The following is a 25,357-nucleotide window of genomic DNA, read 5'->3' as shown; positions in this document are numbered from 1 at the left end:
AGACCATGCTCCTCCAGTCAAGTTCACTGCTCATGGACCCTGAAGGCAAGTCTGCTGATGTTTACCAGTTGGGAGACGATGGTCTGGCTTAAGCACTCAGGCAGTGTTCTGAGGCTGGAAGTGAGGAGACTGGGGCACCCTTCCTGGAGGAGATGGAGCTGGGCTGGCAGGAGGATCTTTGGAGGCAGAGAGGACAGGGAAGGGCATTCTAGACTGTGGAATGGCATGAGCTGTGTCTGGGTGATGAGTGACATCAAGAACTGGCAGGCGGGTGGTTGTGGTGGGGTTGGAGCTGGCAGCCAGGCACTGGTGTTTGGCAGGGTCAGATGCTGAGCTCGTGGAGGCGTTTGCTGCCACTTCCTGGGTCTATTCGGTTGTCTAGCTGTGACCTGAGGAAGCCCACTTACTGCTTCGAGAAAGCATTCCTTCCAGGGTAGGATTCCTCATTATTTCAAGCCTGAGAGAGAGTTTCAGGAGGAGAAAAGGCATTGTTAACGTCTAATCAACTAGTAACTGCTGCTGTGTCATGCCCAGGGCACTGCCTTTGTTGGGTAAGTGCAATTTCCCTTGCTGTCAGCTGCGGCCCTTTTGTCCTCTGCCCTGCTCGGAAGCCAGCTCCAAGCTGAGTCGTCTGGCCTCTCATCACCCTTGGAGATGCCCAAACACACACGTGAGCTCTTGCCCTGTAGCCAGCAGCTCCAACTATAGCAAGTGTACTGTCAGATCTCCTCTGCCAGTAACGCAGATTAGGGGAATATATTCTGGGATGTGCACTGACTCTTCCTGTGGGCTAGGCAATGTACTGGGCACTGGGGGTGTTGAGGAGGCTGGGAGGGGAAAAGGCACTGCCTCTGCCAGCAAGGAACAAGTGTTTACCTCCCTTTAAACATGTACATGTGGAGGAGGAAATGGCAACCCATTCCAGTATTCTTACCTGGAGAATCCCATAGATGGAGGAGCCTGGTGGGCTACAGTCCATGGGGTCGCAAAGAGTCGGACACGACTGAGTGACTTCACTCACTCACTCACTCAAACATGTACATGTGATGGTCATGGTTTTGACTATGTCAGATGGCCAGCTTCAGTTCAGTCACTCAGTCGTGTCTGACTCTTTGCGACCCCATGAAACACACCACACCAGGCCTCCCTGTCCATCACCAACTCCCGGAGTCCATGCAAACCCATGTCCATTGAGTCGGTGATACCATCCAACCATCTCATCCTCTGTCGTCACCTTCTCCTCCGGCCCTCAATCTTTCGCAGCATCAGGGTCTTTTCAAATGAGTCAGCTCTTCGCTTCAGGTGGCCAAAGTATTGGAATTTCAGCTTCAACATAAGTCACTCCAATGAAAACCCAGGACTGATCTCCTTTAGGATGGACTGGTTGGATCTCTTTCCTGTCCAAGAGACTCCCAAGAGTCTTCTCCAGCACCACAGTTCAAAAGCATCAATTTTTCGGCGCTCAGCTTTCTTTATAGTCCAACTCTCACATCCACACATGACTACTAGAAAAACCATAGCCTTGACTAGACAGACCTTTGTTGACAAAGTAATGTCTCTGCTTTTTAATATGCTGTCTAGGTTGGTCATAACTTTCCTTCCAAGGAGTAAGCATCTTTTAATTTCATGGCTGCAATCACCATCTGCAGTGATTTTGCAGCCCAGAAAAATAAAGTCAGCCACTGGTTCCCCATCTATTTGCCATGAAGTGATGGGACCAGATGCCATGACCTTAGTTTTCTGAATGTTGAGTTTTAAGCGAACTTTTTCACTGTCTTCATTCACTTTCATCAAGAGGCTCTTTAGTTCTTCTTCACTTTCTGCCATAAGAGTGGTATCATCTGCATATCTGAGGTTATTGATATTTCTCTCAGCAATCTTGATCCCAGCTTGTGCTTCATCCAGTCCAGCATTTCTCATGATGTACTCTGCATATAAGTTAAATAAGCAAGGTGACAGTATACAGCTTTGACGTACTCCTTTTCCTATTTGGAACCAGTCTGTTGTTCCGTGTCAAGTTCTAACTGTTGCTTCCTGACATGCATATAGGTTTCTCAAGAGGCAGGTCAGGTGGTCTGGTATTCCCATCTCTTGAAGAATTTTACACAGTTTATTGTGATCCACACAGTCAAAGGCTTTGGCATAGTCAATAAAACAGAAATAGATGTTTTTCTGGAACTCTCTTGCTTTTTCGATGATCCAGCGGGTGTTGGCAATATGATCTCTGCTTCGTCTGCCTTTTCTAAAATCAGCTTGAACATCTGGAAGTTCACGGTTCACATATTGCTTAAGCCTCAGTCATAGGCGGAGTAACGTGATTGACTGAGTCAGGCTGCCTTGGTTTGAAGCATGGATCAGCCGCTCATTAGCTGTGTGACCTCGGACATGTTACTTGACTTCTCTGATCAAGCGAAGTCTGGTCTAAGTCTTAGTTTTCTCATCTCTAAAAGGTCCTTGCTTTCTAGGATTGTGAAGATGAAAATTGTGTAACGCACATGAGTGTTTAGAGTGGCGGTTGGAGTATGCTCAGTGCTGTAGGAGTATAGACTATGACTATTTTTACTTAACATCTTTTTTTGGTAGGGTGAAGTAGAAAAGGATAGCTTCATTGCTTTGCCAGGATTAACAGTTTTCTTTAAATAAATTTAGCTTGTATATTAATTTAAAAAGAACTTAAGTCATTACTATAAATGAAAAGTCAGCATAATTTTTCATTAATAGCTGATAACCATAAAAACAAATATTAAAACACAGCACTGTTTTTTTTTTTTTTTTTTTTTTTAATATTATTTTATTAGTTGGAGGCCAATCACCTCACAACATTTCAGTGGGTTTTGTCATACATTGACATGAATCAGCCATATAGTTACATGTATTCCCCATCCCGATCCCCCCTCCCACCTCCCTCTCCACCCGACTCCTCAGGGTCCTCCCAGTGCACCAGGCCCGAGCACCTGACTCATGTATCCCACCTGGGCTGGTGGTCCGTTTCACCATAGATAATATACATGCTGTTCTTTCAAAACATCCCACCCTCACGTTCTCCCCCAGAGTTCAAAAGTCTGTTCTGTATTTCTGTGTCTCTTTTTCTGTTTTGCATATAGGGTTATCGCCACCATCTATCTAAATTCCGTATATATGTGTTAGTATACTGTAATGTTCTTTATCTTTCTGACTTACTTCACTCTGTATAATGGGCTCCAGTTTCATCCATCTCATTAGAACTGATTCAAATGAATTCTTTTTAACAGCTGAGTAATATTCCATGGTGTATATGTACCACAGCTTCCTTATCCATTCATCTGCTGATGGGCATCTAGGTTGCTTCCATGTCCTGGCTATTATAAACAGTGCTGCGATGAACATTGGGGTGCACGAAAACACAGCACTGTTATAAAATCTTAGGTTAGGCTTGAATCTGCTCCCCGACTAAAGAGGAGGTAAAGCTAAGACTTCCAGTAGTCATGTATGGATGTGAGAGTTGGACCATTAAGAAGGCTGAATGCCAAGAATTAATGCTTTCAAATTGTGGTGCTGGAGAAGACTCTTGAGAATCCCTTGGACTGCAAAGAGATCAAACCAGTCAATCCTAAAGGAAATCCTGAATATTCATTGGAAGGACTGATGCTGAAGCTGAAAGTCCAATACTTTGGCTACCTGATGCAAAGAACTGACTTGTTTGAAAAGACCCTGATGCTAGGAAAGATTGAAGGTGGGAGGGGAAGGGGACGGTAGAGGATGAGATGGTTGGATGGCATCACCTACTCAATGGACATGAGTTTGAGTAGGCTCCAGGAGTTGGTGATGGACAGGGAGGCCTGGCGTGCTGCAGTCCATGGGGTTGTAAAGAGTTGGACATGACTGAGCGACTGTAAAGAGTTGGACACAACAAAAGCAAGTCCTGGAGGACTGAGAAATTGAAATGGGACTTTCTTGCTGTGTGTCTGATTGTTATTTGCACAGTGATCAATATCCACATCCTTCTCAAAGTATGGTCTGAGGACCAGCAGCATCAGCATCCCTGGGGTGACTTGTTAGAGATGCATATCCTTAGGCCTCATCCCAGACCTCCTGATTCAGAACCAGCATCCTGGCAAGATCTCCAGGTGACCCATGGGCACATTACAGCTTGAGAAGTCTGTTCTTTTGTTGCCAGATTTGTACATTCCCACCCTTGGAGAGAGATGGGTTGAGTTCATTTTCTGTATTTTACACAAAAGGAGATTAAACTCCCAAGAGCGGCCTCCCCAAGGTCATTTGATGAGTTAAGAGCAACAGCAGATCAGAATCCAGTTCTCCAGACTTGCTCTGCAGGGCGACGTCCTTGAGAGGAAGCTAAGCTCCACTCCATCGTTACTCACTGTGTGACCTTGAGTGCATTCTTAACCTCTCTGGGCCTTAGTTTCCTTACCTGCAAAAGGGGACTGACAGTACTGCCTTTCATCAGGGGTTGTTGTCAGGATTAAATGAGGTGATGCTCAGTCAGTGTTGCCTGCTGTTGTTTTTGTAGAAGACCTCAGGGCCTGCCCAGGCCTCCCCAAAGTCTGACTCAGCACCTGGCCTCTGCTCAGCCTGGCTGTGACTGCCTCAGAGCTGTTGGTGGCCACACTGTTGGCATCAGCGTGGCTTCTGTTGCTATCTCCTTTTGTTCTGCATGTTAGCGATGAGTCATTGATTGAACAAAGTAATTTAATATCTCGAGTCAGTGACTGTGCATCACTTGGTTGTATTCTGTGTGGTATTAACTTTTGGTTTTAATTAAATACAGGATTTTTTTTTAAGCGATTAGCTGGCTTGCCAAGAAGAAACAGGAATTGTTTTGGCAAGTCCCAGATTCCACAATAACACACACAGTTGTCTCTTTGCTGTGAGATTTTTGGAATAAGTGACTGCCAGGTGCCTTCTTCCTCCTTCAAGGAACAACAGAGCTGAAGAACTTCCTGGTAATGAATTCTCACATCAAAACAATGTCTTTGCAGCCTTGTAACAGGATCTCTTGTTTACTGCGTACACACTGCCTGCCATGCTGTGCTTGGCCCCTTGTGGACATTTTCTTTCATGTTCAGAACAACCCTGTTGGTTAGATAGATCATCTTGTCCTCACTTTTTTTTTAAATTGAAGAATAATTCACATATCACAAAATTCACCATTTTTAAAGTGTAACATTCTGTGGCTTTTAATATACTCACAGGTTGTATAACCATCGCCTTGATCAATTTTGGAACATATTCATCATCCAGAAAGGAGCCCTGTATCACTAAGCAAAAACTCCAGATTTCTCAAATCTCCCTCAGCCCCTGGCAACCCCCAGTCTCCTTTTGTCTCTGTAGATTTGCTTATCCTAGATGTTTTATGTAAAGAGAGTCATCCAGTATATGGCCTCTTGCGATTGGTTTCCTTCATTAACATAATTTTTTTGAGGTTCATCCTTTTTTTTTTTTTCCCCTGGCTATGCTGGGTCTTCGTTGCTATGGGCAGGCTTTCCTCTAGTTGGGATGAGCGGGGACTACTCTTGGTTGCGGTGTTTGGGCTTCTCATTGAAGTGGCTTCTCGTTGCCGAGCACAGGCTCTGGGTTTGCAGGCTTCAGTAGTTGCAGCAGGTAGGCTTGGTAGTTGTGGCTTGCGGGCTCGAGCACCGTCTCAGTGTTTGTGGCACAAAGGCCTAGTTGCTCCGTGGCATGTGGAATCTTCCCAGACCAGGGATGGAACCCTGTTCCCTGCATTGGCAGGCAGATTCTTATCCACTGAGCCACCAGGAAAGTCCCGAGATTCATCCTGTTGTATCGGTACTTCATTCCTTTTTAAGGCCAAGTGATATTCCAGTGTATGGAGCTACCACCTTTTTCTTATCTATTCCTCAGTTGATATACATTTGAGCTATTTCTACTTTTTTGAGCTACTTCTACTATTGCAAATGATGCTGCTGTGAACATGCATGTAGAGGATTTTGTGTGAATTTTTGTTCTCACTTTATGGAAGGGGAAACGGAGGCTGGGGCTAAGTAACTCCCCTGAGACCCCATAGCACGAAAGCCTCAGCCCAAAAAAAGCCTCAGTTTGGATCTGGAGGAAGAGCGAGCTCTCAGACACCTCTTCCTTCTTTACTGTCTCTAGCTGTTCTTGTGTGGTTGGAGCATCTCCCGACTGTTGAGTGTGGTGGCCACTGGCTGGGGGCCAGAAGCTCAGCTTTGTTTTGGGAGGCAGACACTCTACAGTCCCAGAGAGGCTGGGACTCCTGCAGGAGGTAGAGAAAGCACCTCTGAGCTCCAGAGCCTCACGTGTGCCGTGTTTGTGGTTGGGCTGTCGACTGTACTCTGCCATAGCCCTTCTGGGCTTGGCCCTTCAGGATTTTACCCCATTCCCCCCGTCCCCATCAGGAGAGATCTCCACCAACCCAACCTCCTTAGCCTGTTCCCCATGGGTAGCTGGATGTTGGGGATGTTACTTTCCTTAAACTGAGGATAGTTGTAAGAAGTCACTTTGTAAAAATATCACATAATACAGAGATCTGTAAAGTACATAGAAGAAACAACAAGCCCATAGTCATGTTCAGGTTCAGTGGTCTCCCCGTGTCCCCAGAAGATGCTTTGCACCTTGCCCCTTTCCTGAGTACCTTTCTGCTCTTCTCGAACTCCCTGCCAGGACCCAGTATAACCGCTATTGAAGTGGAATTTTCTGGACTTCTGTGATTACTTAATGAGCTCTCCTGTGACCTTTCCTTTCCAGGTGGCATGAGGCAGATGGGGAAAGGCCAGGAAAAGCCTGCTCTAGGGACTGGCAATTAAACACCAGCAAAATTCCCGAAAATGCCTAACGTGGTTGTTTCTGGAGAAGGGGGTTTGCCAGAAGGCAGTTGTCCACGGCTCCTTTTTGTCTTAAACCTTCTACAGCTAGTTAGCTCTGTCAGTGCTGTGTGCAGATAACAGGATACAGCCTAATTGTGTACAGTGGTGCGTTGATGCCAGTCCTTGATGACTTGTTTCACCTGCTCTCTGCATCCCACACCTCCCAGCTTTAGAGACCAAACGGTGTTTCGGAAGCTGGCAGCCCTTTGCTTCTCATGCCAGGATGCCAGCTTCTAGCCCCAGCCCCTGAATACATGCAAAGGTGCTGGAGTTTGATCTTCTGGAAGGAGTACTGACTCTTGCCAGTAGGCCCATGTCTAAGTTCTCATTTTCATGTTTCAGAAAAATATGTTTTCTTTATCAGTTCAGTTCAGTCGCCCAGTCATGTCCAACTCTTTGCAACTCCTTGGACTGCAGCATGCCAGCCTCCCTGTACCTCACCAACTCCCGGAGTCCATGCAAACCCATGTCCATTGAGTCGGTGATACCATCCAACCATCTCATCCTCTGTCATCCCCTTCTCCTCCTGCCCTCAATCTTTCCCAGCATCAGAGTCTTTTCCAACGAGTCAACTCTTCGCATCAGGTGGCCAAAGTATTGTAGTTTCAGCTTCAACATCAGTTGCTCCAATGAACACCCAGGACTGATCTCCTTTAGGACGGACTGGTTGGATCTCCTTGCAGTCCAAGGGACTCTCAAGAGTCTTCTCCAACACCACAGTTCAAAAGCATCAATTCTTTGGCACTCAGCTTTCTTTATGGTCCAACTCTCACATCCATACATGACTACTGGAAAAACCATAGCCTTGAATAGATGGACCTTTGTTTGCAAAGTAATGTCTCTACTTTTTCATATGGTTTTCTCTATACCAGCCTCCTGAATGAGAGTCTCCTCCCACCGAGGGCCTCTGGTTTGAGTTCCTCACACCATCCCCTGTGCTGTTCCGCTAAACTGCGCTCTGTCAGGGCAGACTGCCCGGGTCACATTGCAGCTCTTCTGTTCAGCCTCTGTTTCTACAGTGATGCCTGGACAAGGAAATGACAACCCACTCCAGTATTCTTGCCTGGAGAATCCCATGGGCAGAGCACCCTGGCAGGTTACAGTCCACGGGGTTACAAAGAGTCAGATACCACTGGGCGACTAACACACAGTCTACAATGATGAAATGAGAATGGACTTAATACTACCTTCTTCATGGGGTTGTTGTGAAGATTAAAGTGGACAAAGTCTGTCAGTTATTTAAAGTCTCAAGCAGAGGGAGGTGGGAGGGGGGTTCAGGATGGGGAACACATGTAAATCCATGGCTGATTCATGTCAATGTATGGCAAAAACCACTATAATATTGTAAAGTAATTAGCCTCCAACTAATAAAAATAATTGGGGGGAAAAAAAGTCTCAAGCATATAGGTGTGCCACATAAGGGTAAGCTATTATTGTATTACCTTTGGGTTTTTTTTTTTTTTTTTTTTTGGCCATACCACAAGGCATGTGGAATCTTAGTTCCCTGACCAGGGTTTGTACCCATGCCTCCTGCAAAGGAAGTGCAGAGTCTTAACCACTGGACCACCAGGGAACTCCCCATGTTACCTTTTTTAGGACTATCTTCTGACCGTGGTAGGAGAGAGGGTGGTGTGGTGTACTCTGATGTGATGTAATGTTGTGGAAAGACCGTGGGCTTTTGGAGTTGGGTTTCTTGGTTCAAATCCCAGCTCTCTACTCATGGGCCTGGGTGACTTGAACCTCAGATCCCCCTATTATAATACATGTTCCAGCATGTTCTAAGGCACGGACAATTCTGGAACACTTAGTTGCAGCTTGTAGACTCTCCTCTTTGACAGGAGCACTGGCCAAAGGTCGTTGTTCAGAAGACTCATAGAGTCACAGAATGTCCAGCCTGGTTGAGACTCCCCAGATCCCGTGGTCTAAATCCTCATTTACAGAAGAGAAAATAAGGCCCCTGGAGAACTCTTTTCCCTGAGACCCCACAGCTAATAGCAGGGGGGCTGGAACAAGAATGTGGGCCTCCTGAGCCCAGCCCAGCTGCTTCTACACCGGAGGTCACCTGTGCCTCTGTCAGAGTCAGAAAAATGAACAAGCAAGAGAGAAGGATGAAGAGACAGTGGCTTTGTCTTAAAATCCTCCAATCTGATGGGAAGCAGGAGGCCCCCAGGGCAAAATAACATTCCCCATGTGAGCAAACTTGAAGCCCCTGCCCAGGCACAGACCAGGCAGCAGTTAATGAGTGTGAGTTGCTTTCATTGTCACCTTCATCACCATCCATCAGGGCCAGGAAACAACAGCTGGGGGAAGCCCAGTCTCTCTAAGCCAGGGTGATTCTCACACTCAAGTTGGAGAGCTTGTTAAAACAGAGATGGGGCTTCCCTGTGTGGCTCAGTGGTCAAGAATCCGCCTACCAACGCAGGAGACATAGGTTTGATCCCATATCTGGGAAGATTCCACATGCCGCCGAGCAGCTAAGCTCGTGCCCCACACCTGTTGATCCATGCTCTAGAGCCTGGGAACCACAACTGCGGAGCCTGCGCACCACAGTTACTGAAGCCTGTGTGCCCTCGAGCCTGTGCTCTGCCACAAGAGAAGCCGCCTCAATGGGGAGCTGGCTGCTGCAAGGGAAGTGTAGCCCCCGCTTGCCGCAACTATAGTAAAGACCCAGCACAACCGAAAATAAATAAAATAAAAAGACCGTCAGCAGGTGATCAGTGATAACAATAATAATAGTAAATAAACATCTTAAAACACACACGCCAGATGGCTGGGACCTGCCCAGAGAGCTTCTGATTCTGTAGGTCTGGAATGGACACTGAGAATGTGTATTCACAGTGTATTCTGGGGAGATGCTGTGGTCCAGGGGCCCTGCTTTGAGAACCACTGCATTGGACTAGTCCTTGCTACTGAGAGTGGTCCTTGGACCTGCCTGGTAGAAATACAGGATCTCAGTTCCCGACACAGACCTCACCATCAGAAGCCTTATCCTAATAGGAACCCTGGGTAATCTGTTAGTACAGTAAAGTTTGAGAGGTAATGGTGTAGGGCAGAGTTCTCTACCCTGGCTGTGTGTTAGGATCACCAGGGGAGCTTGAGAACCCCTGATCCCCAAGCCCCAGCTCACAGTTTAAGTTGCAATCTCTGCGAATGAGACTAAGGTATCGAGAGTCTCTAAAGCTCCCCAGGTGACTGGCTCGGTATGTCACCAAGTCTGACAACCACCAGCTAGATTTCACAGTGGCAGCTGTGAGGGGTCTCAGAGTTGATCAGCTCCAACTTCAGCATTTACCTGAGACGCACAAGACCCAAAGGGCCTTGCCTGAGCTCCCAGAGCCAGCTTACTGACACATCCAGGCACTGGATAATTCTTTCACCAGCTCTTTCAACTCTAAGCCTCCTTACAGCTCCATGGTAACTGTAATATACCAGTGTCCATAGCAATCCATTGTAAATCTTGTAAGATCTGTCTGCTCATTGGAACTCAGAATCTCTTGTTTTCTTTCAGAGCAGCTGACCATCCTAAGTGACACATCCTAAAGAGATTGTGTACATAGCAATGCACTAGCTCAGGGCCAGCTATGCCACTTACTAACCAAGGCCACAGGCGTGTGTCTCAGATTCTTCTTCTGAAAACAGAGATGGTGATAACAGTTCCCATCTCATGGAGCTGTTGTGAGGGTTGAGTTAATATGGGACATGGGGCCGGTGAAGGGGAGAGTGGGACGATTGGGAGATTGGGACTGACATGTACACCCTACCATGTGTAACGTAGCTAGTGGGGAGCTGCTCTGTAGCACAGGGTGCTCATCATCGGTGCTCTGGGATGACCTAGATGGATAGGATGGGGCTGGGGAGGCAGGTCCAAGAGGCAGGAGACACATGTATACATATAGCTGATTCAAATCAGCTATTGTACCGCAGAGACTAACAACTTTATAAAGCAATTATATTCCAATAAAAATAATAAAAAGTTAAATGAGATGAAATACTGAAAAAAAATGAGTAGATAGAAACAACAACCCTCTTCCCCAAATAGTTAATATAATACCACTTAACCATAAAAGAGGATGAAATTTTGCCATTTGCGACATGGATAGTCTTGGAGAGTATTATGCTTTGTGAAATAAGTCAGAGAAACACATGCTTTTGTATGATATTGCTTATATGTGGAATCTGAAAAAAATCAATAAAATAAACCAATGAATGTATGGGCTTCCCTGATAGCTCAGTTGGTAGAGAATCTGCCTGCAATGCAGGAGACCCCAGTTCAATTCCTGGATTGGAAAGATCCACTGGAGAAAGGATAGGCTACCCACTCCAGTATTCTTGGGCTTCCCCTGTAGATCAGAGGGTAAAGAATCCACCTGCAATGTGGGAGACCTGGGTTTGATCCCTGGGTTGGGAAGATCCCCTGGAGAAGGGAAAGGCTACCCACTCCAGTATTCTGGCCTGGAGAATTCCATGGACTGTATAGTCCCGGGTTGCAGAGTCAGATATGACTGAGCGACTTTCACTTTTTTTTTTCAATGAATATAACACCACCAAATAAACCAGACTCACAGATACAGAGAACAAACTAGTGGTTACCAGTGGAGAATGGGAAGCTGGGAAGGAAAAGATAGGGGTAGTGAATTAAGAGGTACAAACTTCTATGGATGAAATAAATAAGCTACAAGGATATATTGTATAGCACAGGGAATATAGCCAGTACTTTATAAATACAGAGAGAATATAACCTTTAAAAATTGTGAATCACTATGTTATACACTTGAAACATAAAATATTATACATCGACTAAAACTCAATAAAAAATAAAAAAATTTAAAGGTAGTATGACAATGCTAAGTGGCTTGCATGTAGAAAGCCCTTTATGAATGTTAATTATTGTTTAATTAAGTGGGTGACCTTGAGTAAATCATGCAATCTTGAACAACCCAGTCTTTAACTTCTCTGTGACTCAGTTTCTTCCTCTGTTAAATGGGGTAAGTATAGAACTGACCTTACAGAGTACTTGTGAGGAGTAGATGAGATTGTAGGTCAGAGGTCCTGGGAAGTTTTGGACATGCGGCTGGTGTCAGTGAGTGGTGGCTATGGTCATGTGTTACAGACGGAAAGCCTGCATAGGAGTCAGTTCTGGCTTTGGCAGGGTCTGAGCTGGACCAGTCCCGACTCTGAAGGGAGCATTGAAAACAGTGGGAGTGAGGTTTCTAGCTGCTTTGCCTGGAAGAAAGCTTATCATGTCCTTCATCCTCATGTATATAAAGCATTGTCATTTGGGGGCAGATAGCTATATGTAATCCAAGAAGGCAGAAGGACCGCTGGGTAGTGGCAGGGTAACAGTTACCATATGGTTCATGAAAGAAGTCTCTAACAGTTAAAACCATTCTGTGAAAGGGAGGTGAGTGCCCCATCATCAGAGGCATTCAAGAAGAACTCTGTGCCCTCTTGTGGAGACAGTAAGAGAATTTCAGGTCTGAGGTGGGAGGCTGTGTTACTCAGTATTCCCCCAAGTTTGCTTATTGGTAACTGTCACCTAGGAATACTTGTTAAAAAACAAATTCCTTGCTGCAATTCTAGACCCACTGAGACAGAATCTCAAGGGTAGGTTCCTAGGACCCACCTCTCCAAGTGGGAAGTTTGGAAAACATGGGTTAAATGACTTTCAACCTTCTAATCCTGGAAAAAAGATTCTATGAAAAAAAAGACTTTTGTGAAAAGAGGTATTTTGTGAAAAGAGATATCCTGGGTGGGACTGGTCACACTGGTGGCAGTTTTCCTTCTACAGCCTGAGGAGTCTTGTTTGTTGATCAGGCCGAGGAGCCCATGCACCTGCCGGCCTGAGTCCCTGACACTTCCTTCTCAGGCCCTGTGACTTGGTTACCCTCTCTGCTCCCACCACAGGGTTCCGTCACCAGGCCCACCTCTCAGCAGGGACTGAGCTGGGTCAGTTCTGAGTTTCTAAGGAACAATACAAGCTTGACTCAGCCCTCCTGATTTCCCACAGTGTTCTGTGTACTGCTGGGATTTTGCTTGTTTTGCCCACCGGTTACTCTTCACCAGGCATTCATTAGAATTTACAGGATAACCTTTAATGAAGGACCCACGCATTTTGAATTAAAAAGGTCCTTTATTAACACAAAACGCTATCCTAATTAGAGATTTGGAGACATGCCGTTTGACTTTCTTGCAATGATAGTTATAATTATGAGGATAATTATGCTTTGTGTTTATTACAGTGCCTCCTGCCTGAAGGTCTCTGCTCTCTGCTATAGTTTGGGAGTCAGGGACAAGGGCACTAAGGAAAGTCACGCTTGAATCCAGCTGCCATTCATATGTTGATGGAGGACCCCATTGTTGGTATTCCCAGGCCCCTGATGGTGTCTGTGGGATTGTATGCACCACTAAGGAGCCTGAAATGTTTTCAAGACTGGAATCTTCCAATCTCATGAGCTCTAGGAAGTTACAGGAGGAGGTGGGGCTCAAAGGTTGAGCTCCAGAGAAATGAAGGTCTTTGCTCATGCCATGGCTCACTCTAGGTTGCCTTCCCCCCTCCTCTCTAATTCTACTAATCTCTCATCCGTCAGCATGTAGCTGACTTTAGGGTGACCAGTTGTCATCTGGGATTAAGGAGGGGTCCACCAGGCTGTCAGGCTTTCAGTACTAAAATTGGGAACATCTTGGGCAAACTAAGACAAGTTGGTCACCTTACAGGAATCTTTACATTCTAGTTCTTTGTACTCCACATCATCTCCCTGAAATGACCTTGGACAACTCACCTATCACCACAGACCTCATTTTCCACCTGTGAGGGTGACTTAGGGTTATGGGAATGTAGCAAGTTAATACGTAAAAGGGGCTACTACTGTGCCTGGCATATAGTTAGTACAAGTAGCTCCACTTGTTTTCTTTTGGTTGAATGAGACCTTCGAGATCGCCTGGCCTCCATCTGGTTTAGGAGTCCTCTCAGTGGTAACCCTGCCTGATCTCCCCATGATGTTGCACTCACTTCCTCACCTGGAGCCTTTTCCTTGTGACTGCTGAACTAGCCTCCATCCTGTCAGCTCTGAGCACTCATAGAGAATGGGACTCTTGGTGACCTCCTGTGCCGCCTGGAGGACGACTCGCCTGTCTCCAGCCTGGGTCTTCTTCTCCCTGGTCCTCCTCCCTTAGTGCGACTTGGCCCCAGCTATATCCTGGCTGTATTTTCTGGATGTCATGCTATGTGCCCCTGTGAATGTTGAATTTGACTCAACCCAGGGGCTTGTCTCTACCTCACACAGGCATAATAGGTATAAAGGGTGCCCATCCTCTGAATTAGACCTGGAGAAGAAGTTCCTGAGGACAGAAGATTCATGAAGAAGGCTGTGAGGCCTCTATCCCTGGATTGTGGGTGCTAAACTGGAAAGGCCTACAGGAGTTTGTAGCCAAGGACCAGGTTTCCCCCTGAGCTGCTCAGCAGGGACTCCCCTTTCTCTGGCCTGGATGCAGACACCTGGGCACACTCTTGACTCAGCAGCGCAGGATAGCAAAATGGTTAGGACCCCTGGTTGCCTGATCAAGCTGCATCGAAATCTTACACTACTTTTAGCTGAATGACCTTGGGCAAGTCACTTGTAGTTTCCTCATGTGCACAGAGAGGATAGGTCTGCCAGCCTAGCTTATGTGAAATAGTGAGTGCTGCTATTTACGGTTAATATCTCCACCCCCAGGGAATGGGCATGAGGTGTTTTGCACCTTCTGTACAGATGGCAAGGTGACCCGGCAAGGCTGCGACATGCTCCCACATGTCTGGGTACCTGGATCTCCATAGTCTTGTCCCAGTGACCATGGAGAGCTGTGCCCGAGATCACAGGCCTCTCCTCCCCACGGGGGAGGGGACTTCACGGGCCGTGTTAGTGGCTGGTGACATGGCCTGGAGGGGGGTGTTTGCATCACATCCCAGCAGGGCTCTTTGCAGGTATCCTTGGGGGTCTTTACCATCAAAGGCAACTAGACTGTTGTGAGCAGGAGCATCGTGGTGCACCCTCCTACCTGTGCACCAAAGGATGGAGGGAAACAGACAGAGTCCCCAAGAAGAAAATAACCATAGGGAAGCCACAGGGCACACAGAATGGTGCCTGGCACGCAGTCGGGCCTGGATAGCTATTTGCAGAGGATAAATGAAAGCAGCAGGGCTGCTCAGGTGCCGGGCCATGTGCTTCTGTGACTATTCGTGGGCAAGAGAAGCTGTGGAGGCCGCGTGTTGCTTGCACTGGGAGTGGGAGAGTGGGGTGGTGTGCGATGGGACAGCATGTGGACAGCCCAGGTGGGAGGAACGAGGCTGTGGGTTGGGCGTTTCATCTTCTTGAGAAGACAGGTGCTTTGAGCATTCTTGGGAATAAGTTGAGTGGCTTTGTGGCTTTTCTGCCTTCATCGAGAACACATTCTGTCCCCACTTAGGAGAGCAGGGTGCTGTGTATGTTGCTTTGAGTAGTACTTGAGTCCTGAAAGCTCTATCTCATAACTTCTACTTCAGTCCAGGACAGAGAGCTACTGTCTTTTTTCCATGGGTCTGCCTTCTCTGTTTTTCGTATTAAAGAGCTGGCTGACTTCAGTTTATCCTTGAACATGCCAGGTTATTTTTTCCAAAAAAGTTATTTTTTATGATGCATTTATTTTTCAGTTTTAGACGTAGAGTATCACTGTATCTGCTGAAAATATTTTTATGCAAATAAATAGTGGTACTTATTTTATACAAAATAAAAAGCAGGGCTATAAATAGTAATAAATTGTTCTAATCCTTTATAATAACTATTTAACATTCTGCTTATTTTTTTCAGTTTTCTTTCCCAGGCATGTATACTTTCATACATAATTGAAATTATTATGTGCATATAATTTTTATATTCTGTTTTTTAAGAAAACACCTAAATGCTGTAACTTGAACTATTAAACAAGAAAAACAATGAACAGATGTAGGTTGATAATATTATTTAGGGAGCTCTACTAACACCTGGAGAGGGTGTGAGGCATGTGGAATGCCAGAACTCCAAGTAGGAAAACAGCCAGAGACCTAAGCAAGATATTCCATCAAGGAAATAAAAGTGGTTAATTAATCATAAAAGATAACCAGTCTCATTATGACAGCAAAAGATATAATTTTCACTGATCATATTAGCAAAGATTTTCTGATGGTCCTCTTATTTGTTGGCCAGTGAGTGAGGTCGCTCAGTTGTGTCCGACTCTTTGCGACCCCGCAGACTGTATGCAGCCCACCAGGCTCCTCCATCTATGGGATTTTCCAGGCAAGAGTACTGGACTGCGTTGCCATTGGCCAGGATATATGTAAATTGATGTAAATATTCTGGAAAGCAGTTTGACAGCATATATCAGGGGCTATATATTTGTTTACTAATTATATTTTCTCCCTGGCGAATTGTCTATCATCTGGTGGATTAATTTTTTTAATTGAGTTATATTGAGTTTTTAAAATAATCAAGATAACAACTTATTCAGTTTATAGATCCTTTCTCACAATCTGTTGCTTGCTTTATCTTCTTTTAAGCATCCAGGTTTGTTATCCTTTGTAGTTCTTTATGGCCCCTACGTTGAAAAAGTCATCCTCAATTAAGGGGCTGTATAAATGTTAAAGTCTGTTTACTTCTGATATTTTGATTTGATTTAAAAAAATATTTAAAATGTAAAAAAAAAAGAATTTTATTTTCTTAGGTTAAGAGTCTTTCTCCTATTTTCCCACAATTGTTCATTGGCTATTCTGACATCAGTTATTAACCCTTTTCTTCCCTAATTTATTTGTGAGGCCTTATTTAGCACTTAGTAGATTATGACAGAGATCACATTGCCAACATCCGTTGGATCATCGAAAAAGCAAGAGAGTTCCAGGAAAACATCTATTTCTGCTTTATTGACTATGCCAAAGGCTTTGACTGTGTGGATCACAATAAACTGTGTAAAATTCTGAAAGAGATGGGAATACCAGACCACCTGACCTGCCTCTGTATGCAGGTCAGGAAGCAACAGTTAGAACTGGACATGGAACAACAGACTGACTCCAAACTGGGAAAGGAGTACATCAAGGCTGTATATTGTCACCCTGCTTATTTAACTTATATGCAGAGTACATCATGAGAAACGCTGGGCTGGAGGAAGCCCAAGCTGGAATCAAGATTGTTGGGAGAAATATCAATAACCTCAGATATGCAGATGACACCACCCTTATGGCAGAAAGTGAAGAAGAACTAAAGAGCCTCTTAATGAAAGTGAAAGAGGAGAGTGGAAAAGTTGACTTAAAGCTCAACATTCAGAAAACTAAGATCATGGCATCTGGTCCTATCACTTCATGGCAAATAGATGGGGAAACAGTGGAAACAGTGGCTGACTTTATTTTTCTGGGCTCCAAAATCACTACAGATGGTAATTGCAGCCATGAAATTAAAAGACGCTTTTTCCTTGGAAGGAGAGTTATGACCAACCTAGACAGCATATTAAAAAGCAGAGACGTTACTTTGCCAACAAAGGTCTGTCTAGTCAAGGCTACGGTTTTTCCAGTAGTCAAGTATGGATGTGAGAGTTGGACTATAAAGAAATCTGAGTGCCAGAATGATGCTTTTGAACTGTGGTGTTGGAGAAGACTCTTGAGAGTCCCTGGAACTTCAAGGAGGTCCAACCAGTCCATCCTAAAGGAAATCAGTCCTGCGTGTTCATTGGAAGGACTGATGAAGCTAAAACTCCAATACTTTGGCCACGTGATGCGAAGAGCTGACTTATTGGAAAAGACCCTGATGCTGGGTAAGATTGAGGGCTGGAGGAGAAAGGGACGACAGAAGATGAGATGGTTGGATGACATCATCTACTCGATGGGACATGAATTTGGGTAAACTCTGGGAGTTGGTAATGGACAGGGAGGCCTGGCGTGCTGTGATCCATGGGGTCGCAAAGAGTAGGACATGACTGAGCAACTGAACTGAACTGAATTTAGGGGCTGTATTTTCTGGACAGTAGGTTTTCTTTATATAATCTCTTTTCCTATTACCCTCTGTTTTAATCCCTGCAGCCTTATAAAATTGTTTATCTCCCTACTTTCTTCTCTTTTAGAGAGTCTTGCTTGCTTATTCCCTAGTTGAAATTTAAAACCATTTCATCAAGTTAAAAAAAAAAACTTTTTGGGATTTGAGTCAGAATTGCATTAAACAATCTATAATTTAACTTCTTAAAAAAAAACACCATTATTACAGTATTTTGACTTGTTGTCAATGAATGTTATATATCTTCAATGTACAAACCCATTTTTAAAAATATATTTGTGAACTTTCCCATTTTTTTTAATATTGGTCAGATGCATTTTCCATTATGATTAGCTCTATATTTTGTTTTATTATTTAAAATTTTTATTTTTGTGTATTTTTGAGCTCTATATTTTATATTATATTGCTGTTTGGAATAGGATCCTTAAAACTATATTTATTGTAGGCATATAGGGATATTATTGAACTTTGCATGTTTAGTTTGATTAGCCACTTTGCTGAGGTCTTTTTAGTTTGTGTACCTTGTCAGACGACTGCTTTGTTGAGGTTATGCAGTCATTTCATATATACATAATCATCATTTTATCTGTTTCTGATGTTTATGCTTTCTATTTCTTTGGCCAGAATGTCTATGACCATATTTAGGGATACTGATGATGGAAGACATCCTTATTTTGCTCTTTGTTTTAAGGGAAAAGCTTCTGATACTTTCCTTGATGTTGTTCCTAGCAGGTCTGAGATCCATTGATTTTATCCACAGAGGCTCTTATGATTTATAACCACAACAAGAAACCTTTCTGGGCCTTTGAGCATCTGGCACAAAGCAGTAGGGGGCTCATTGTTTGGAAGGTTTGCTTTTTCTAGAATCCTCAACTTGCCCCAAATTTCGAGCCTGCAGGGCTGATCCAGTCCTCAATCTCTTTTTACTGGAAATCTGACCTCTGGGCATTCATCCCTCCCCATAAGACTTTGCAATCTTTTCTGCAAACCCCATCTTGCTGATCTAAGAGCAGTTTCCTGACATTGGACAGCAGCCAGGCTGGAGTCACCTAGCATAGCCCTGGACCAGAGGAAACAGTAAAGACACTTTTTTTTTTGACTGAGCCTCGAGGTTTGCGGGATCTTAGTTCCTTGACCAGGAGTTGAACCTGGGCCCCCTGCAGTGAAAGTGCAGAGTCTCAACCACTGGACCGCCAGGGGAGTCTCTAAAGACACTTCTTAATGGGATGTCCTACCTCTCTGGTTCCTCGGTCTTTTGGATTTTTGCCCTTACCCCCATCTGTCCCCTCTCTTTCCTCAGACCAGCTCAGTGAGGTCACCAGTAACTCTGTCCTGCCTGCTGAGCCTGGGCCACCTCTGCTGGTAATGTTCTCTGGGGGTCTTCCTACTCCGCCGGGAAAGTAGATGCAAAAGGAGGTTGATACAGTAACGGATGAAGAGGTCTCTTTCACATCATGTAAGACTCAGGGACTGGAGCTTAGGGTTGTCAGGGAAGGCTTCGTGGAGGAGGTGACATTTGAGCTGCTATTAGAGGCCGATAAGGGTGAAGGGCTTTGGTTTTGATTATTTCTATAGACTTTGCATTCTTGCTGCTGTTCAGAATAGGATCTGTTTCTTTCTTCTTTCCCCCTTCCCTCCTTCCCTTCCTTTCTTCCTTATCTTCTCTTTAGCATACTTTAAAATATTTAAAATACGAATTAAAAAATTTTTTATTGGAGTGTAGTTGATTTATAATATTGTCTTAATTTCTGCTGTACTGCAAAGTGAGTCAGTTATGCATGAACATATATCCACTCTTTTTTGGATTCTTTCCCCATATAAGCCCTTACAGAGTACTGAGTAGAATTCCCTGTGCTATGAAGTAGGTCCTTATTAATTATCTGTTTTACAAATAATAGTGTGTATATGTTAATCCCAATCTCAATTTATCCCTCTTCGTGCCCCACACCCCATAGCCATAAGTTTATTTTCTACATCTGTGACTCTATTTCTGTTTTGTAAATAAGTTTATTTGTACCATTTTTTTAGATTCCACATAGAAGTGATGTTATACTCTTATATAACTGAGAAAGATTTGTTCTCTGTCTGACTTTCTTCACAGAATAGGATCTTTAAAAGCCATATTTTATTGTTGGCATATAGGAATGTTATTGAACTTTGTGTATTAATTTTGGAACAAGCTTCAAAGGCTTAGAGGCCTGGGGAAGCCTGGCCTCTTGAGGGAAAAGACCACAGTTTGCTGAGAGATGGATCAGTGCCGTCTGAGTCAGTGAGTACTCCTGGCAGGGGCAGTCACCAGCAATGCGGGCATCCAGAAAGACTTCTAGGAGAGGTGGGATGGGACCTGGCCTTGCAGCATGGGCAGGTGTGGGTAGGATGCGAAGGGGAGGGAAGCAACATTTGTAGTAGCCCCACTGTTTACCTGCTAGGCACTTGGTTAGTATATTGAGTACTTTTAAAATATAATTTTATTTATTTTTGGCTGTGCTGGGTCTTCACTGCTTCAAAGGCTTTTCTCTAGTTACGGTGAGTGGGGTCTACTCTCCAGGTGCAGTGCACAGGCCTCTCTGTGGCGCTTCTCTTGTTGCTGAGCGCAGGCTCTAGGGTGCACCAGCTTCAGTAGTTGTGGCATGTGGGCTCGATAGTTACAGCTCCCAGGCTCTCGAGTACAGTCTCGAGTTGCGGTGCACGGGCTTAGTTGCTCTGTGACAGGTGGGATCTTCTCAGGTCAGGAATGGAACTTGTGTCTCTTGCTTTGGCAGATGAATTCTTTACCACTGAGCCACCAGGAAAGCCCCACTGAGTACTTTTTGTTATATTTACTTTTCCTGACAGCTTACTAGGTAGACAATGATGCTCCCATTTTAAAGATGAGAAAACTGAGGCTCAGCAAAGATAAGTGACTTAGATGAGCTGGACAGATAATTTCTGAGCCTCCATGCTTTCAGTGTCTCTCTGCTGCCATATATATGAACCAGCTTTATTGAGATATAATTCACATACTATATAGTCCATCCATTTAAGGTGTACAGTTCAGTGGTTTGAGTATATTCAATGTGCAGCTATCACCACATTCAACTGTTGAACATTTGCATTACCCCTGCAAAGAAACCCCTCACCCCTCAGTACCCCCACCCCTGGGTAACCAATAATCTACATCCTGTCTTTTTTTTTTTTTTTTTACATCCTGTATTTACATTTGCCTATTCTGGACCTTTCATGTAAATGGCCTCATCCAGCATATTGTCCTGGTGATTGGCTTCTTTCACTTACCATAGTGTTTTTAAGACCTGTCTAATCCTCCTGCCAACCAGGAGGTGTGGGTTCAACCCCTGGATCAGGAATATCCCTGGAGAAGGAAATGGCAACCTTTCCCTTGCCTGGGAAATCCCATGGACAGAGGAGCCTGGTGAGCTACCATTCCATGGGGTGGCACAGAGTCAGATATGACTTAGCAACTAAACAACAGCAGCATTTTGTAGTATATATTGGTATTTTATTCCTTTCTGTTGCCAAACAAAATGAATATACCGCATTTTATCTATTCATCTGTGGATGGACACATGAGCTGTTTCCATTTTTTGGCTATTATGAATAATGCAGAGGATGAGATGGTTAAATAGTATCACTGACTCAATGGACATGAGTTTCAGCACACTGTTAGTGAAGGACAGGTGAGCCTAGTGTGATGCAGTCCCTGGGTCGCAAAGAGTCAGACATGATTGAGCAACTGGACAACAACAACATGAGTAATGCTGCTGTGAATATGTGCACTGTTTTGTATGGACACGTGATTTCATCTTTCCCAGATATACACCCAGGAGTGCAATTGCTGGGTCATGTGCTAACTAGGTTTAACCATTCAAAGAACTACCAGACTATTCTTCAGAGAGGCTTCCCTGCTGCCTCTTGGACAGACCTATTTTCAGAGTGACAGGACAAGGAAGAAGGTCAGACCACAAAGTCTGTGAATTGCCTCTTTTCCAAGAAGTAGACTGTTACAAAGCACTCTGAAGACTGCGACTTCACTGTTGAGTCTGATGATCCGGAGGGACTTGTGGGTCCTGCAGGGCCTCAGGCACACGGCCACGTGGCCTGGTCATCGGTGTGCTGGCAGAGCTCTGCCTTCTGCATTTTGGCTAGTAGGCCGAGCTATTAGAGACTGTGCTAGAATCAGCCCTAAGTTCAGGGAGCTAGATGGGGACAAGCGTGGTGAATGGTAATGAAGGCTCTTGGAGGAGGGAGGACAAGGTCTTGAGCCTGGCACGGGGAAGATGGGTGGGGAAAAGGGAGGCAGTAGGAGAGACAGGGTCAGGTTCTCTGGGGTTGGGGGCAAGTCCATGGTCAGCTGTGGCTGCTAACTCTGGTCTTTGTCCTTTGATTGCAGACCTGGCCGAGTGCAAGCTGGTTTCCTTCCCCATCGGCATCTACAAGGTCCTGCGAAATGTCACCGACCAGATTCATCTCATCACGCTGGCCAACAACGAGCTCAAGTCCCTCACCAGCAAGTTCATGACCACGTTCTGTCAGCTCCGAGGTAGGCCGGGAGGGCATTCTGGCTCTCACCCTGAAGGCTCCGACCCTCTCTGGGGACTGTCACCAGGGCTGGTGCCCTGGTCAGCTAGTCTCAGGAAAGAACTGCCAAGGAGGGCCTTTAAGGGTGTCCTCCCTGCAGCCTGGATATCTCCCCTACCTCTAGCTGGCTGTCAGTCAGATTGACTCATGGTTAAGGCCATGGGTCCTGGACTGATTCTTTTGTTTTGAATAGACCAGCAGGGTATCTGGGGTCTTGCAGCTCTGGAGTAGTCTTTGCTCGGTAGACTTGTTAGCGAGCCCCCTTCTGCACCCCAGCAATCTAGCGCTGTTTTCAGCTCAGGAGTGACATGTCAGGGATGTTGTTTTCTCTGCTGTGCCAATGCAGAGCAAGTGGACTTGGGTGCTTGGCAGAGAGACGGGCAGGAGGCTGACAGGTGGGCATTGTAGATGCATATGAACTTTCTCCTCCGGATGGAGGAGCAGGGTGCAGTGGCCACTGCGTGTCCACTCCCTGCTCCTTTATCCTTCTGCGAGTCCCTCATCCTTTCACAGGAGTTCACTGCTGCTCAGCCCAGTGACCTGTGGGGTGGAGTTGCAGCCTGGGTGCTTGGTGTGTGTTTATGAAATGGTGGGGTGGGAGGGAGAGTTGGGGAGGGCACAGGAGAGGTAATTCCTGCCTTCTGGAATTCTCTATCTGATAAGGGCATGAAAGGGGTCTTAGAGCCTGTTTAGAGAAACGAGTATGTAAAATGCTGCTGATGGAATCTGAGGGACCTGAACAACCTATTTCCTGCAGCTTCCCAGAGGAGATGTGGACTCTGGCAGAGCCCAGAGAGGAGAGGGAAGTGTGAATTGGCAAACCTGGGCCAGGGATAGGAAGCTTCTTGGACAGTGGCTTGGGAGAAAGCTACAGGCGGGACCTAGACTGGGTGCAGACACAGGGCCGGGAGGAGGGATTGATCTGTGTGGTCATTTCTGACTGAAGCTCACAAAGCTCTTTGCATTTGTGCCTAAAATGTTAAAAGTGCTTATGATGGAGGGTGAGTCAAGGAATCCCAGGGCAAGACATGTTTCCCCAGGAGCACCTGTGGGCGGTTTTTACCAGGACCATTTTACCATCCTTCCTTTTCTGGTGCCTGCTTCTTTACACAGGTGAGATGGGTCCTCCCAGCCAGTGGGGCCCTTAGACCAGCAGCTCTCAGACTGAAATTAGAATCAGGCTGAAATTAGAATCAATTTGCCGCGGCTTTACCCCAAGACCCATTGAATCAGAATGTCTGGGTGTAGGTCTGGGTGTAGGCATCTGTTAAAATCTAAATCAATCGTTCTAAAGTGCTGGCAGCCAAAATTGAGACCATAGTTTAGGAGTTATAAATGCAAATGTCGAAGAGACTAGTATGTAAGTTATGAGTGACTCAGATTGGTAATGATAAGGAGTGGTGGGGACTGTGGCCAACTGGTACCTGCCCTGCTCAGCTTCGGCCAGACACAATTCCTTGTGCCATGGAATTGTTCTTATTTTCCCATCTTCTATTTTTTGGCCACATTGTGCAGCATGTGGGAACTTAGCTCCCCAACTGGGGATCAAACCTATGCCCCCTACAGTGAAAATGTGGAGTCTTAACCACTGAACCATCAGGAAACTCCCTGGGATTGTTCTGATTATTTTATTCAATTGAAGCTAGAAAGGTGGATCTTTATGTGAAATTTATCCATTTTTACTTTAATGTGGAAGTCAATAAAACACATTTTGCAAGTTAGACTTAGCCTGTGGGCCACCAGTTGAGAGAATCTCCCATAAAATATTAGAGCTGTTTCTGCCATCTCATCTCACAGTGGAAAAGGAAGGTCAGGGAAAGAAGCGATGTGTCCAGGGTCTTCTAGCAGGACACTCATGTCACCCACTCTGCAGCCGGGATTGCCTTTCCAGACCACCTGCATTAGTTAGCTCAAGGGCCTCCTGGAGAGGACTTGACATTTGGCAGCACCTTGTGGAATGAGTGAGCAGGCCCCTTCCAGAGGACACAGTAGCAAGTGCCAGAGAAACACATTTAGGGTCCCTATATTTATGCCTCAGTCGTGAAAATATACTTACCATGATACCCTTCCATCAGTCAGTCATGAAAATATACTTATCATGACACCCTTCCATCAGAGGTCTGTAGAAGGATGCTGTTTGCCCTCCCTCCTGTGCCCTGGTACTCCTGCCTCCCCTATACCACCTTGGATTACAAAGAGAAGGCCCTGGTGTGCCCAGTGATTGGATTTCACAGAGGCAGCAGTGGACCCAGGGAGGGTGACCAGGAATAGAGGGGCTGGAGTGGAGACACTCACCTGGCTCCCACAGTGATGGCTCTGGGTCCCAACCTTTATTCTGGTTTCTCTTTCAGATGGAAAAACCTTTTCCTTTCAAGTTTGACAAGCAGGCTTGAATAGGTTTTGCTGGGCTCTTTACTGCCTGCTAGCATCCTCTTGTGGGTCCTTGACAGAGAAGGTTGGCTGCCTCAGTGTTGGGGAGAGAGCGGCCTGCTTACTCCCCGCCTGTGCCTGGCAAGTGGTCTCCTGTGGGTACCCTGGACACTTTCGTTTGCTGGAGTCATGGCCCGTTTGAAGTTGGATGGTCTTTTTTTTTCACTTTATTTTTTTATTTTTTAGCCACATCATGCAGCATGCAGGATCTTAGTTCCCCAATCAGGGATCCAACTTGTGCCCCGTCCTCTGCCCTTTGCAGTGGAAGTGCTAGGTCCTAACCACTGGGCCACCAGGGTCTTTAATGGTTACATCCCCTTGATATCTTTCACCCAACTTATAGTGGGAAAAAGCAAGATCTGAGATGGACAATGGCACAGACTGTATCTGTCCAAAGGGCAAGTAGGCTCTGCCGAGGGTGGGTCCCTATGTCTGCCTGTGGCTCCTCTGGCCCGTCTCCTCCTCCCATGTTTCCATCTC

At 45.5% G+C, this 25,357-nt stretch overlaps 1 protein-coding gene across 4 annotated transcripts in view; it reads left to right on the top strand.

Moving 5' to 3' along the window:
• The window catches only part of LRRC20 (leucine rich repeat containing 20), a 76,405-nt gene that overhangs the window by 20,074 nt on the left and 30,974 nt on the right, over positions 1-25,357 (top strand). For all 4 annotated transcript variants that reach the window (XM_065922505.1, XM_065922504.1, XM_065922508.1 and 1 more), the window contains exon 3: positions 22,260-22,409. In XM_065922505.1, coding sequence (XP_065778577.1) covers positions 22,260-22,409 — 150 coding nt within the window. The remainder of the gene's footprint in view (positions 1-22,259; positions 22,410-25,357) is intronic.

Source organism: Muntiacus reevesi, chromosome 2, assembly GCF_963930625.1.
Source record: "Muntiacus reevesi chromosome 2, mMunRee1.1, whole genome shotgun sequence".
Taxonomy (NCBI): domain Eukaryota; kingdom Metazoa; phylum Chordata; class Mammalia; order Artiodactyla; family Cervidae; genus Muntiacus; species Muntiacus reevesi.
This window is presented reverse-complemented; position numbering and strand designations above follow the sequence as displayed.